At 54.5% G+C, this 14497-nt stretch overlaps 5 protein-coding genes across 5 annotated transcripts; 2 read left to right on the top strand and 3 right to left on the bottom strand.

The window, feature by feature from the left end:
- Nucleotides 1–476: 476 nt before the first annotated feature.
- Nucleotides 477–1828, bottom strand: ISF_08316 (Aldolase-type TIM barrel; the record flags this gene model as incomplete). Its single annotated transcript, XM_018851919.1, has 2 exons — nt 477–884; nt 968–1828. The coding sequence occupies 2 exons, from the start codon at nt 1826–1828 to the stop codon at nt 477–479; spliced, it is 1269 nt and encodes a 422-aa protein (XP_018700816.1).
- A 746-nt stretch (nt 1829–2574) lies between these two features.
- On the top strand, nt 2575–4058 carry ISF_08315 (FAD dependent oxidoreductase; the record flags this gene model as incomplete). Its single annotated transcript, XM_018851918.1, has 5 exons — nt 2575–2734; nt 2810–3220; nt 3289–3374; nt 3499–3921; nt 3999–4058. 5 exons carry the CDS (start codon nt 2575–2577, stop codon nt 4056–4058), a joined length of 1140 nt encoding a protein of 379 aa, XP_018700815.1.
- Nucleotides 4059–6164: 2106 nt separating this feature from the next.
- On the top strand, nt 6165–7263 carry ISF_08314 (hypothetical protein; the record flags this gene model as incomplete). Its single annotated transcript, XM_018851917.1, has 3 exons — nt 6165–6336; nt 6407–6617; nt 6669–7263. 3 exons carry the CDS (start codon nt 6165–6167, stop codon nt 7261–7263), a joined length of 978 nt encoding a protein of 325 aa, XP_018700814.1.
- Nucleotides 7264–8125: 862 nt separating this feature from the next.
- ISF_08313 (hypothetical protein) lies at nt 8126–9216 on the bottom strand (the record flags this gene model as incomplete). Its single annotated transcript, XM_018851916.1, has 2 exons — nt 8126–8690; nt 8768–9216. 2 exons carry the CDS (start codon nt 9214–9216, stop codon nt 8126–8128), a joined length of 1014 nt encoding a protein of 337 aa, XP_018700813.1.
- Nucleotides 9217–12981: 3765 nt separating this feature from the next.
- On the bottom strand, nt 12982–14103 carry ISF_08312 (BTB/POZ fold domain containing protein; the record flags this gene model as incomplete). The annotated part of the gene is made up of 3 exons (XM_018851915.1): nt 12982–13088; nt 13243–13678; nt 13762–14103. The coding sequence occupies 3 exons, from the start codon at nt 14101–14103 to the stop codon at nt 12982–12984; spliced, it is 885 nt and encodes a 294-aa protein (XP_018700812.1).
- Nucleotides 14104–14497: the final 394 nt, after the last annotated feature.

Genomic DNA, 14497 nt, shown 5'->3' with positions numbered 1-14497 from the left:
CCGAGGTCTGCATCGCCGTCGCCTGGGCTGATGATGATGTAGATTGAAGCACCCGCAACTTTTTTGAGCAGGTTTCTAAGCCGAGGTTACCGTATGTGTATAGTTTGATCCTAACATCCTATCGGGGCATCCTGGCATACATGTCGCTATCGAGACGTCTCAGGTGCGCAGCACTACACGACCATCAGAGAGACTCATACAGGTTGTCAATGGACATATCTCGGCATTCTAGTTCACATGCTCGCGGCTTTTTCATAAATTTTCTGAGATAAGAGAAATAAATGAATGTAAACACACTGATTCCATTTGTCTAAGCGAGCCACCGTTGCCACCACTCAAGCCCGCACTTCGCACCCTACGTAGTCAAGACTAAACAAGAGCTTGTCTGTATCTATTCATTTGCCACGGCTGCCATCTTGTGAATCTCCGAAACATAACCGAGCTGAGTAGGAGCTTCCGTCAGAATTTGTTAAAGTTCATCTGCGGACGTGTGCTTTGCAGGTAGGTGGTGGGGGATCTGGGCATCTCACCGTCTCAGTGCCTCCGGCAATTCCCTTCACGCCAAGCAGCCACGCAAGCCAAGAGCGCGAAAAGTTCTTGGTTGCCAACCTGGCATCCTCGTCGGCAATTCTAGGATTAAACACGACAGTATGTGGAAGTTTTGGGTCGATGACGGATGGCCGCCCGACGCCCACCATGTCGCAGGCACCGGACTTGACAGCGTGATCGAGACCGAGCCGGCTGCGGAAGCCACCAGTCACCATAAGATGGGTGTCCGGAAAAGCCTTGCGGACTGCTTTAGCAAACTCGAGGAAGAAGGCCTCCCTAGCTGCCGTGCTGGGCGACACCTTTCCCTGCGTTGCGGCTGTTGTGGAAACCATGTTCTGAGGGTGGCTGTTAGCCACATACATGAAGCATCAGGCGGAAACATAATTGTCAGATCTAAATGTGACCTGAAAAATCATACCTGGGGGTCCTCATAGTTGCCGCCGCTAATTTCGAGGAAATCAACACCAGCATCGACAATGTCCTGAAGCTGTTCGAGACAATCGCCAAGCTCCCCGAAGCTCTGGTGGTCGACGCTATTAATCTTGAGCCCAACACAGAAGCCGCTCGGTACCTCTGCCCGCACAGCGTTGATCACATCGACCACGATTTTCGCACGCTTCTTCAGCGAGCCTCCGTAGCTGTCCGTTCTCTTGTTCGTCTTCGACGACAGGAACTGCGCCAGGAGATATCCATGGGCGACGTGGATCTGCACGCCGGCAAAGCCCGCCTGATGCGCCATGCGAGCGGCGGCCGCGAACCGCGCGACAATGTCCCGGATTTCCGGCTCCGTCAGCGCGCGCGGCTGGCCAAAGACGATCGCGCTGGACGCCTTAGCGACGAGCCCGGAGCCCAGGTTCACGGGCACGACGCTCGGCGCCACGGTCTTGGCCAGGTACGCCCGGGAGCCGGAGCCAAGCGTCGACTGCCGGCCAGGGTGGTTGATCTGCAGGATGGTCGGCGTGCCCGCCCTGCTGGCCACCTTTGCCCACTGCGACCAGGACGAGACGTGCTGCGCCGCGGTCAGGGCGTCGTTGACGGCGCAGTCATCTGGCGTGCACAGGTAGGTGGCATCAATATGTATATTGCCTGTAAGGATCATGCCCCAGCCGCCTTCAGCCCAGAGACCGTACGTCTCGACAAGGTCTGCGTGCGGCTGCCTATCCTTGTCGGCCCATCCCTCGGCCATTGCCGCCTTGACGAGTCGGTTTGGCAGTGTCAGTCCGCATTTGAGAGTAATGGGTTTTGCAATCTCTAGCTGCAGTTCGAGGGGGTTACCCATTGTGTACTGAAAGGGAAGCGTGACTGGTGAATAACACGTAAGCGTTAGAGGTGGTAGCCTAGCAATGAGAGAGTAATAAACAACTTCGAACTTTGATAAAAAGAAGCCGAAAAGCAGCAGAGACGTATAAACGCAGAAGGCAATAATTGCCAAGTCTTTATACTCTCCTTCTGCCTCCCATCTGAACATCTCAGCCACCTTAATGGCCATGCCTGCCTCGTTCCCCTACCGGCGCTAGGATCTTGAATAGAACGGAGTCGGGATCCGGGTGCCCCGTTTTGCGCCGGAATCTAGACTAATCCACGCTAGGACAGGGCAGATGTAACACCGAAAGGGGGTTCACCTAGGCCGGCCCAAGACTAACCCGGCCCGGCCGACGATTTAGCCCGGACGGCAACCAACCGCCCGCGTATCGGTACTCATATGTTCGGCTCGGATCAAACGATCTCCATGGAAAACTGCAATTGCAGATAATCTTGGCAGCGGCTTTTTCATATCTTAACTCCGCGGAGGGGGTGAAACCAACTCTCACATGTGCACCGACTATCGACCGAGGCTTGCCTTCACAGGATGTCTACCGTTGCAACTCCATCACGAATGGGCTGCTGGACGACATGGCTACTGAAAGGAAAGTTATATAAGATTGTCTTGGACGCACAAAAATTCGGCGATGACCTTGGCTTTCCTCAGCAGTACCGGAAAAGCAAGATAACCAAGACGAAGCAACTAAAAGACCGAACAGAAATATGGACGTCCCGTATGATTTTGACGTGGTCATTGTCGGCGCCGGCATCGCCGGCATCTGCACTGCCTATCGCTTGCAGGAGAGATGTCCCAAACTGAGCTACTGCATTCTCGAGGGTCGTCATGAAATCGGAGGCACATGGAGCCTGTTTCAATACCCAGGTTCGTACAGTCCAAAATGATGTCTCTGCAGGTACGAGCAAATCTACAAATACGCATGCCACTAATGCTCAGCAGGTATTCGTTCCGATTCGGACCTCTACACATACAGCTTTCCATGGCGCCCTTGGAAGGGAAAGACCATCGCCACTGGGGCTCAGATCCTCGGGTATCTCAAGGACGCGGCGCGTGAGCACGGATTGGATAAGCACACTAGGCTGAACCGCCAGGTGGACAACATGAGTTGGTCAAACACAACCGGGGCGTGGACTTTGGAAGTCACAAACACAGCTACGGCCGACACTACCGCCAAGACGGAGCGCATCCGGTGCCGATTCGTGCTGCTCTCAACCGGCTACTACGACTACGAGACGCCCCTGCAGGCCAAGATCCCAGGCCTGGAGGACTTTCAGGGCACCGTCGTGCACCCGCAGTTCTGGCCTAAGGATCTCGACTTTCGGGGCAAAAACGTCGTCGTCGTCGGATCCGGTGCCACAGCCATCACCCTGGTGCCCACGCTGGCCCGGCGAGGGGCAGCCCACGTGACGATGCTGCAGCGCTCGCCAACCTACATCACCTCAGTGCCGTCCGAGAGTGCAGTGCAATCTCTGACCAAGCTGGTACTGCCGCAGGACTTGGCGTCGTGCGTGATCCGATGGCAGTGGATTCTATTCATGCTCATCTTTGTGCGCTTTTGTCGGCTGGTCCCGAGACTCGCCTGGCTCGTGCTGCTTTTCCGAACTCGGACCGAACTCGCTCTGGACCAGTCCATTGAACCCAATTTCACACCCAAATATGAGCCTTTCGACCAGAACCTGTGTCTCACGCCCGATTCCGACTTTTATGAAATTCTTCGCCAAGGGAAGACGAGCATAAAGACAGGCTATATTGATCGTGTGACGCCCAAGGGCATCAGGCTCCAAACGGGCCCGGAGCTCCAGCCTGATATCATCGTGACCGCCACGGGGTTGAAGTTGCGCTTCGGCGGTAGTATTCGAATCTCGGTGGATGGCAGACCCTTTACGCTCAGCGAGCACTTTGTCTGGAAAGGATGCATGCTCGATAGTTTGCCGAATTGTGTCGCCATCATCGGGTATTATGACGCCAGTTGGACCCTGGGCACCGATATATCGGCCAAGATGGCGTGCCGTTTGCTGAACAAAGCGATGCGTGGTAAGAAGAAGACCATGGTTCCGCGCAGCAGGGCGGGCATGAACCCGGTGCCGCTGATGTATCTTAACTCGACATATGTGACGACTGCGGATAGCCTAATTCCAAAGGCTGGCGACAGACCACAATGGCAGCCAAGGAAATCGTATTGGTCTGAAACAAGGAGCGTTTGGTGGGGGGATATAACGACTGACATCGACTGGTCATGATGGCTTGTTGTACTAGGTAAGTAGACAGGCGCGAGCCGCTGTGGTATACAGGGAGAACAAGGCGAGATAGGAATGCAATGGTATTTTCTTGGCATTTGTTGGTTGCAGTAGAACAGATCTTGGCAACCAGGGGCGAGCTGGTGCTTTCGACGCTGACGTAATACGTGGTTGTTGGGACAAGGATTCCGCCATGTCACTGTTTCACTGTAAAATGGATAGATCGTACATCGCGCGTACATAAAATGCAGAGACTACAGCACTAGAGTGCATTAGCACCGGCATACGGCTCGCAACCAGATTTGTCTCTCAAAAGATGAAGTTATGCAGCTGGCGCTCCTACATAGCTAAGCTAACAGCGCCGGCACTTTGCTAGCCGTTCGGAGAGCTGTACATCCGAACGCCCCAGCGACTTCCACTGACCAACATGTCTGAGTCACCTAACGCGCGACCGGCCGAGCCCAAACTACTTTGCGCCTTTGGGAGTGCCTAGTTTGAATAGGTCTCCTGTCAGGTTGGAAACACAAACGACCTCATTGGCTTCCTGCTGGTCTGGGGAAAGAGATTGGCTGTCCCACTTTCTGCTTTAGGACATGCGACGGGCTGAAGGCTCTGTGGGAGATCTGTTGGGGCCTGATGTTTTCGCCTGTAATTCAAACGAATCGCTATGCAAACTCAGTTTTCATGAAGCAAACCCCATAAGTCTTTGCCATTTTTGGTGTGGCAATGGATATTTCGAGTCTAGAAAACCAATTGGCAAGCAGGGCAACTGAAAGAATCTTTTGTATAGGTCGGTAGAGGCAGATGGTAGATTCTAAAGAATCCCATGCGCACTCGAGCAAATACCTGCTGTCTTTCGGAGGCAAACACATCACAGGCAGTTCCCGCTAGACTGGTTCGTGTGAGCGACGGGTCTCATTTCCAACTTGGCTGGGAGCTGTCTTTCTCGCCCGGATAGCTTGCGTTCCGACCTAGTAGGCTGCACACGCTCCCTGCATGACAACCAATCAAGCAGACGCTGTTTGGAATCAATCTGCCATCCCTGCTCAAGGGAAAAGTGGGAAAAGAAACACCACGATGACGAGATGACATTTCTCCTGGGGAAAAATAACAGAAGTGTGCAGCTTAAGATTCTGGGGATGAGTGCAAAGGACGTTGTCAACGTGTTGTGCAATGATTTGAAGCTCGAAGCTATGCGCGGCTAGACAAACCCCGCGGCCACGACGTTTAACCATCTCCCAGAATTCCTCCAACGAGGCCATCATTCGACACGATCAACCCGTCATGACCTACGTGCGTTGCCCTGGTCTGGAATAGGGAGAATCGCCTGGAGAATGAGGGTGTCATCGACGCATACCACATCGGGAACAGCTTACAAGAGCCTTCGACCTGCACATCCCAGGGCGACATGCATTCTTTCCCTAGTACTACACTCACGCCAAGATCTCCATAATAATTATTACGTCCTCTGTGATTGGCCCCCGGAAAACCAACTATCCCAACATTTCGTGTTATTATGCCCTCGACTTGCTGACAAGATATGGCTGCGGCTGTGCGCTGTCCTGGGTCGAACAACTCTCAACACTAGTTAGAAAGACGATAGAGGAAAGCTTCTTGCCAGAGATGTAGACGTGAACGTGAAAGCTTGAGCCTCGATGTGCAGCTGCCTCTCATTTCACTGACTTCTATCCACTCCTTGTGCTAGCCCCGGACATCATCGGACGGGTCGTCGCCCATCCGACATACGTACTAGACAAGCCGGCTTGATCAAGTTTGCGGGAGGGGGGTGCGCTGCTCTCCCATCACGGCACAACCCGCCAAGGTATTGGAGCTCTCCTAGTGGTACGGCATGGCTGTGCCGGCGGTGGCTTCTGCTAGGGTTGAACCAGCCCTTCCCGATGACAGGAGCATTCGCTGTTTACCCACTCGCTGTTTATAAGACCTTGCCTCTGTCTATCCTCTCACACCTACTTGCCCTTCTCTTCCTCCCTACGCAGAAACGACACTGGAGATCAATAGTTGCAACAAAGTAACACAACATCCTCTACCATATCAAAATGCGCTTCTCCAATATTGCCCTCACCGCTGCGGCCGCTGTGGCCAATGCCCAGCGTCCCTCAGACACGCCCATCTGCGATTACTATACCACGGCTCTCCTCAAGAACAACACTGCCGACAACCAGGCAACTCTGCTGACTCTCCTCGTCAACACTGTTGTCATTGGCAACTGTGAGTCTATGCCCTGCTTGAGATACACCAGTCTATATCAACAAACCAGACGTTTACTAATACGACGCAGACACCATGCCCAATGTCAACGTCTCTGTCCCGGGCATTCTCAAACCTGGCGAATATGACGGCACCAAGGTCAACTTGGCCCCGTACTTCAATGGAGCCCTCGCCTCTAGCAACCGCAACAACAAGGCCAGCTGCGTCAACTTCCTCGACGGCGGCGGCGCCGAGCCCCTGATGAAGAACATGCCCGCTAACGACAACAAGTCCAACCAGTAGTATGTTGATGCTCCCACGCTTTGCAGACGGCCTATCTAACAATATCGCAGCTTTCTCCTCACCCACCTGTACCAGTTCTTCGGTACGCTGCTCGGATGCTCCAAGCAGGGCATGCCCGGCTTCGACGCCTACGGCGGAAATCCGTCCATGTACAAGGTGCACAAGTTCATGAATCTGGGCCCGGCCGAGATGGGCTACTTCATCACGCAGGTCGGCATGGCGGCCGCCTCGTTCGGCGTCGCCAAGGACGACATTGCCATCGTCGCAAAGGCTCTGGGAGATACCTTCAACATGCGCTGCAGCGCCCCCGCCGAGGTCATCAAGGGCAAGGGCGCCCAGCCCCAGGCCATCTGCATCAAGGCCAGCTGCCCCGAGGCCAAGGATGCCATGTGCAACGCCTATGACCAGGCCATGGCGCCCGGTAACTGCTCCATGACCTCGTCCGGCTCTATGATGCCCACCGGCACCAGCTCCATGACCGGCTCTGCAACCGGCTCCGCAACCGGCTCCGCAACCGGCTCCATGACCGGCTCCGCGACCGGCAGCAAACCTACCTCGACCTCGCCCCCTTCAACTGGCTCCGGCAATGTCAACAGCTTTGGCCTCGCTGCCGCTGTTGCCGCCATTGCCGCCTATGTTCTGTGATGGGATTGAGGGTGGTAATTGAGTATGAGAATTGTCGGGTTACTTTGGGATTCATGTTCCGTGAATGAGAGGCCATACACAAGTGTCTCGAGGGTTTAATAGTCAATGCAACCCATTTTCTGAACATGATGCCGTGTACTATTATCTTACATTCGCCGTTATGCGGCATTAGTCATGCGGGCTCCGTGGACTTGTCCATGATGAACACATTCTCGACACTGCTTTTGGAGCACGACTCACTTTCTCCGTGTAATCCTGTGGAGAATCGTATTTACCAGTTTCAGCAAATTTGTACCGGATAAACTAGTCATCTTACAACACGCGAAGCTAAACGGCTGTAATTGGTTTATCTAATGGTCTGACTATGACGAAATCTGCGTTCTTTCAGCGCTCGACACAACGACTCGTCCGATAGTCTACTGCTGCGTCAACTTCATATCGCTACTGCTTCTCATATATTTGTAAATATTCATTTTAACCCTACCACTAGCATTGGGTGCCCAAGTCCATGAAAACTACCACATACCAAACGCCCTCCGTAATGAAGATGCAATTTAAATATAGACCACGTCTGTGGCCTCAGCCCTGAATTTGCGATTCGCCGATCGAAACCCAACCCGCTAATTTTCAAAACAAAAAAAAATTATGTCACATTCGCTGGCATCCGTACTGTACTCCGATGTAGTTTGTTTGTCGGGCGATGAGCTTCAGGGGGGGGGCGAGGACAATGCCAGATACCCGTCGCCACCGTATCCGCCATCTAGGGTGCTGGCTGCGTTGATTACTGCCATAAGCCGTATCGGTGGCTTGCCAGTTAATCCGATTTGCAAGACGCGGTGCCATCACCCTTGCCCATAAATAGTCACCGCCACCGCTTCTTCTTTCGCGGCTGAGGGACAACGACAGTTGGGTTAGTCGAGGGCATTATCGGTTCTGAGGCGGCCTTGCTCTCGTTGGTGCTAATGCTGTAGTGCGTAAAGTTTGTAGGCTTTCCCAGGATAAACCCCAGCGACCGACTCGTTCCTTGGCCGGCTTCGGCCTTCATGAGCTCACTCAAGTCGTGGCTGACCCGGCGCGCAAACTCGAACGTGTAATAATTATCGCCATCAAGCAGCTCGCCAGTGGTAACAGGTATTGGAATAACGGACATAATAGGCATGTCGGCCAAGGTATAGCCGGAGAGCGTCGACCACGTTCTGCGTCGTGCGGAGCCCTGTGAGCTGGACGACGGCGCAACTTGCTCCTCCAAAGGCGGTTGCTGTGCAGCCAGGCGATAGTTAACGAGAGACCCGGCAGGCCCGTGAATGTTGGCAAATACATCAATCAGTGTTCGCATACGGTTGGCGAGTTCGGAGTTGGAGGAAAGCAAGCGACTAATGCGCTTTTCCAAGCTCGCCCGACTGTTTTCGGCGTCGACCAGACCAGGGCTACAATGGAGAAGTGTTGTTAGCAACCAATTCCTGTCGAACCAATTCGGTTTCCGCATCCCAAGACGTAGGCTTACCATTGAAGAACGGTCGTCATCATAGTCATGGAGAGGTTGTGCCAGCGGATGCGCGCGCACAGACTGCGCAGCTTAGGGTCGAACTTCTCGCAAATTATCTGGTGCGCGGTTGAGGCTGAAAGTAGGTTCTCGATAGCGTAGCACACATCTTGCAGCTCCGAAAAAGCCAAGACGATGTCAGCCATGGTAACGACGACATCATCAGCTTGAATCCACGTGCTGCGCTCCGGGAAAGGCAGACGCGCGGATTCGAGTAGACAGAGAGTTTTGTATAATATATGAGCAGAAGAACGGCATTGCTTTGATTCCAACATTGCTTCGTTTAGAAGGGTCGTGCTTGGAGCCAGAACAGCGTTCAATTCCAGCAGCATGTCGAGGATCTTGCCGCCGACAGCCAAGAGGCCAATGCTGGCCGTCGTGACGGACAAGTGCTCCATGCCGCTGTTCATGGTGTGAAACTTCGAGGAAAGAGATACGACGAGGCGAGAGAACGAAGGGTGATTTATGTCGCTTTTTTTTTTCGGCCGTGACGACGGCGACGTGGAATGTTTGAACTCGGGGCGGCGGCGGGATCCTGAGACGTTATTGCGAGGCCTGTAATCGTGTCCCGTCAGGGCGGTAGTCAGGCAGCCAAGGCCATGGCTTGCAGCGGTTTCGAGTTAGTTGGTGGTGTTGAGATGTCGAAATGAAATCAACAAAACTAAAGTGGCCTCGAAAGAGAAGTAACGGGACACTGCAGAGATTAAAGTAGACGTTACGCAGGACCGCCCAGAAAAGTTGCCATGCGTTCTGAGACCCCGCAAGTGCGAGAACAAGGGGAACGAGGACGACGTCGCCCGCGCAGGGCGGCCTCATGGGCAGCGCAGAGCCTGAGTGGCGCAAGGCAGGCGGCCTAGCACGGATAACCGGCACCTGGCGCAAGACGAGCGCACCGTGGAATGCCGTTCAGAGTCTTGTGGGCGGGAGGAGCCGATTGGGTCCGCTGCCGACTATCCGAGATGCCCTGCGCCAGACTGTGCCAGAGGAAGGCATGGGAAGCCAATGCGCCGTGGCGGGTGGTGTGGAAGCGGGCCATGGTTGATGGTCTACCAGTACGGTGTCTTTATGGCCTTGGGATGGTTGGCTGAATATCCTCGAAGTCGTTTTATTTTCTTTGTTCGACTCACCCGATATCCCACCCGCTCTCTGCCAATATTATCGCTCTGTTGTCTCAAGCTGGAGGCAATCGGGTTGACGGCTTCCTGCTTCAACTCAGGACTGACGAACCCCCGAAACCCTAGCCAGGTCTCCAGCGTGACCCGGTCCAGTCCATTCACGGCTACCTGAATGCAGCGCCAGCGGGGCCCCTAGAGAGTTTTTGGTTTTGGCTCTTTGGCTCTGAAGCATGATTACGCTCTTTGCCTCATAGGGTTTCATCGAGAGTCGGGGAAGGGTGGTAGCAGTACGGTGGAGCTTGTGTTGGCACAACTGGTGCGGGCAATCATTCGAGTGACGAAAGCGATTAGACGGTGGTGATGTCTTCGCGTGCGCGTTAATTGTAGAGAGTTGCGTATGCTGTGTTGAATGAAAAAAGGAGGGGAGAGGAGGCTAGCGCTATCCGGTTCTAGATGAAGCCACGGCGTTTGCAGTCGCCAGCTGGTGGCTTGTGTTCGTCCATCGTGACAGCTGACAACCGGCCTGCACTTTGCAGCTGGCGACAGCACAGACAGCCAGCTTGCGATACGGTAAAAACTCTTCATCACTTACATTCTTCGTCGTCTTCACTCCTAATTCTATACAACCTAACGGCCATTACGCACTCACACATTCATTAACATGCATCTGACTGATCATCAAGTCCACAGCCAGGCCCACTGATGTGTGCCGTCCACTCCGATTCAGGCGGCATTTGTTCACCACCCACCCATCCATGTCACCAACGAGAGCGCCCTATTCTCCGCTCCAACCAAAACCGCCTCCGTGGCTCGTATTATCCTAGCCACCCTGTCCGATACTCCGTCATCCGTCAACTATGCAGCCAAGAGGAACCCCGAGGCACAAGTCCCATCTCCCCGTCTTGGCTTTAGCGGCCTCGGACCAGAAGCTGCCCGCCAGGCGACGATGCCAAGATGCCAAGCGATCAGATAAAGACGCCCAATGTCTAGACAAAGCCAAGTCGAGTCTCGACTCTGTGGAGGGCCATCTCAATTACGGGCCTGTGATTTGTGGCCAAAAGCGAAGCTAACAAAGGAGTGCCAAGGGGAGCGCTCCCGGCTTGCAGGATGCCTTATTCCCATGAACTGGCAGACAATGGCCGCCCGCCACGAATGCCGCTAGTCTCACCACCGCTTATTCTCATTCTATCTCCGCCGGCAATGGCATCCAGGCCTGCCAACGACGATAATAGCCGTTTGGCCAGCTAGAATCTCACATCGCGGGGCACGGGGCTGACATAGTACACAGTTTGCTTGGTTGCCGTACCCGACGAATGCTTTATCTCTGTATACCGCCGCCCTGGAAGCAAGGCAATCCAAATGCCCATCAACCAACCCTCCGCCATCCGAATCCGCGCCGCAGCTGCTAGAGCTAGTCGGCCAACGTCTCTCCCTTCCCCCCTCGAGCCGACTTTTCCGAGGAATTGTCCTTTTACCAGAGCGGCACCTCCCATTTCGCACATTTTATTCCCCATTTGACGCACGATTCTGCACCCCGCTATTCAGCTCGCTCTTACTCGGCAGGCAACAAGTCGCCCTTCAGTTGTCCACCACATGCGGAAGCGGATTGTTTACCTCGCATCTGACGCGAAACTGTTTTGCTGCCAGAAATCCCCTTGATCCCTGAACGCTCGAAATGGGGAGGGACGCCAATGACGTTGCCCGTGCCGATAGCCGTGATTTGCTCCCACGCACGTCCGTAGGGCTCGCCACCAGTCTGAAACGGGAGGCAGATTGACTAGTTAGCTGCCCGACCCAACCAGTGGTTTTGAACGCAGCGTGACAGCTTCGGCCAGCTGTTGCCGCGATAGGGTGCATGGTTCTGAAATCACTCGACACCGATAAGAGACAAGCTGGTCACGGGCGACTGAATGCAATTATGCGGACTCGCTGCAACCATCCTCCTCTGCATTTCAGCGAACAACCCGCACATGCCCACTGCAACGGTGTTTATGAAACTATCTGCACTGCTCGTAATATTGCTCGTTTATCGTCTTCGTACAGCCAGTCCACAGTCCTTCCCCAGCCACTTCCAAGACATCGTGGCCGATGGGTGAGTGCGATGCCACCATAGGCGCTCTAACGCAGCATTCTATATACGACCATGTCCTCGCCCGTGGCTTTACAGACCAGAAAAAAAAATCGAAACCAAATTGCTACTGACGCCGGTATCAAACAGTGATCGTCGCTCCGTCACCTGCACTGCACCGGTAGCATTGGGGGTGAAGAGACGAGACGGACAATCTTGACCTGGTGCAATGTACGGAGTAGGTCGCCTTCAGACGACTCGGTGCTCGGATCCGCTTTCTGCAGATATGCCTCTTCTGCGATGTGACGCTACCTAGCGTCCGTAATAAAGCCGTCGGAAATGATCCCCTCTTGTCCGACGCAAGCTTGGATGATGGGAATGCTCATAGCGACCTGCTGACGACTGTCCAACCCCGAGTCGAAACCAAAGAACGTCAGAGCCCGCCGCGAAAACAGAATTCACGAGTAACATTAAATAGACCTACACCTGAAATTCGTCGTATCTATGTACTTGTTTGCTGGCGGTGTTTGGAGTCTGTACCTTTGCGTCGCTGGTCATGAGCCACTTGTGCCGATGGATTCCCGGGCGGGAAAGGCAACAACAGTCGCAGTCTTTGGATGGTCAATTGACGGCTTCGGATTGATGGCGCTCATATCAGAAGTTTCGTTCTTCTGCGCAATCGCGACTCACACATGGTTCTTGATAGAAGGGGGTCCCTTGGGACTCGGCACAAAGCTATCCATGCTAGGTTGCGCAACATTCGGACATCAACATTAAATTCGGCTCAGCTAGCTACTTGACAGATCCGACGTGCGTTACAGATCCAACTTGTACTACAACACCAGTGCTCGACTCGCAGTCCTGAACACGCTGTCCCCTATATGCGGTACTGTACATGGCGCCTCCCCAGTGTCGCAAGATGTCATATGCGCGCAAATTCAGCCACTATTATGGCACCAGTTCTATTTTTACACTCCCAGCCAATTGCCTCTCTAATGGGCGCTTGAGCTGAGTCTCGAGCGCTTGCGGCCGCTGCCTGTCGTAGCTGGGTGCATCTTTTCGTTTCTCTCTCTCTTGAGCTTATCATCCAAAACACGAGCTGTGGGGAACGACAAGTCAGCTTAATGGTCTTTCTTCTGCGCATTTTCTTTCCCATCTCCTTTTCGGAGGCAAACATCCTGACCCGGGACTGCGGCGGAGCTCTCTCGCTCGGAACCGCCAGACCTCGGCCACCAAGACGGGAAGAAACTTACTCAAAACGTCATAACCAAACTGCGGGTGTTCCAAGCACAGGCTCTTGAACTCAACCTCGGCCTCGGAGCGGAGGGCGTGCGAGCGGGCGGCCCAGAAGCTAGCGATGGGCGCGCGGACGGAGTTGTCGTCGGGTGCGGTGTGGGAGTAAACGTAGCGGGCGTAGGCGAGCTCGCCGCGGGCCGTTGAGTTGATGCAGTGGATCTTGGACGAGGCCAGTTTCTTGAGGAGCTCCATGCCGAACTTCTCGGCGAGCGTGTAGATGCGCGCGTGGCGCAGCAGGTGGTCGCCGTTGTCGTCGACGCCAGGCGCGCTCGGGTCGTGCTCGAGCACGCGCTGCCCGGGCACCTTGCGCGGGAAGTACTCGCCCGTGTATAGGAACTCGAGGAAGCTGCCCATGGCGTTGTAGTCTTCGTCGGGGAGCTCGATGGAGCGCGGCTGCGGATTGCCGAGCGTTAGCGAGACTGGCACGGCTGCGGACAGGACGGCGCCAATTGGCTGCCGGGGTGAATGGCACGTACGCTGCCGTCGTCGACGAAGCTCTGGCACAGCTGTTGAAAGTACGGGCTCTTGGTCAGCAGCGCCTGGTGCGCCGTCAGGACCGTTTGCGAGGTTTGACCGACGAGCAGCGTCACAACGGGGCTCGCGAGGTACTCGATGAAGCTTGGGCGCGTCTCGGCGACGGGGTCCTCTTGGATGACGCTTGTCTCGGCGTCCTCAACGGGGCCCTTTTCATAGGGCGTCTCCTCGGCCGCCGCTCCAGTACCCTCCATCTCGACGTCGGCGCTGCCCACAGCAATCTCGACCTCGACGTTGGAGGCGTCATCGCGCGCGCTGATGCTCTCGGTGTCGTGGTCGGGCATTGTTGCGATCGGTCAATTGGGGCTGTTGAAGGGGTTTTTCTGGGTGGAGTGGTCGTGGACGACACTGTATGCGCGGCGATTGAGGCCCAACAAGCTGCTTATGAGCCTTGCTGTATATGAACGATGTTGCTTTTCCTCCGACAGCTTGGACAATCAGAGTGGAGCGACTGTAGCTGTAGCACATCTAACTAGTCAGTCCCAGAAGCAACAGTGTCACCCAAATTACTGCGCCTTAGGCAAATGTGAAATAACTACTGCATCTAACAATAAGAGACATTAGCATCCGTTTACATATTTCAAATATTAAAGAGCAGTCTCAGTGACCGCGGTTGTTATTACTTCCCCTCACAATACTTATTCGTAGCGACCTACCCTATACCAGCTACTAACTAAG

Source organism: Cordyceps fumosorosea (genome assembly GCF_001636725.1).
Source record: "Cordyceps fumosorosea ARSEF 2679 chromosome Unknown scaffold_29, whole genome shotgun sequence".
NCBI lineage: Eukaryota > Fungi > Ascomycota > Sordariomycetes > Hypocreales > Cordycipitaceae > Cordyceps > Cordyceps fumosorosea.
The sequence above is the reverse complement of the archived record's forward strand: the minus strand, read 5'-3'. Positions and strand labels throughout refer to the sequence as shown.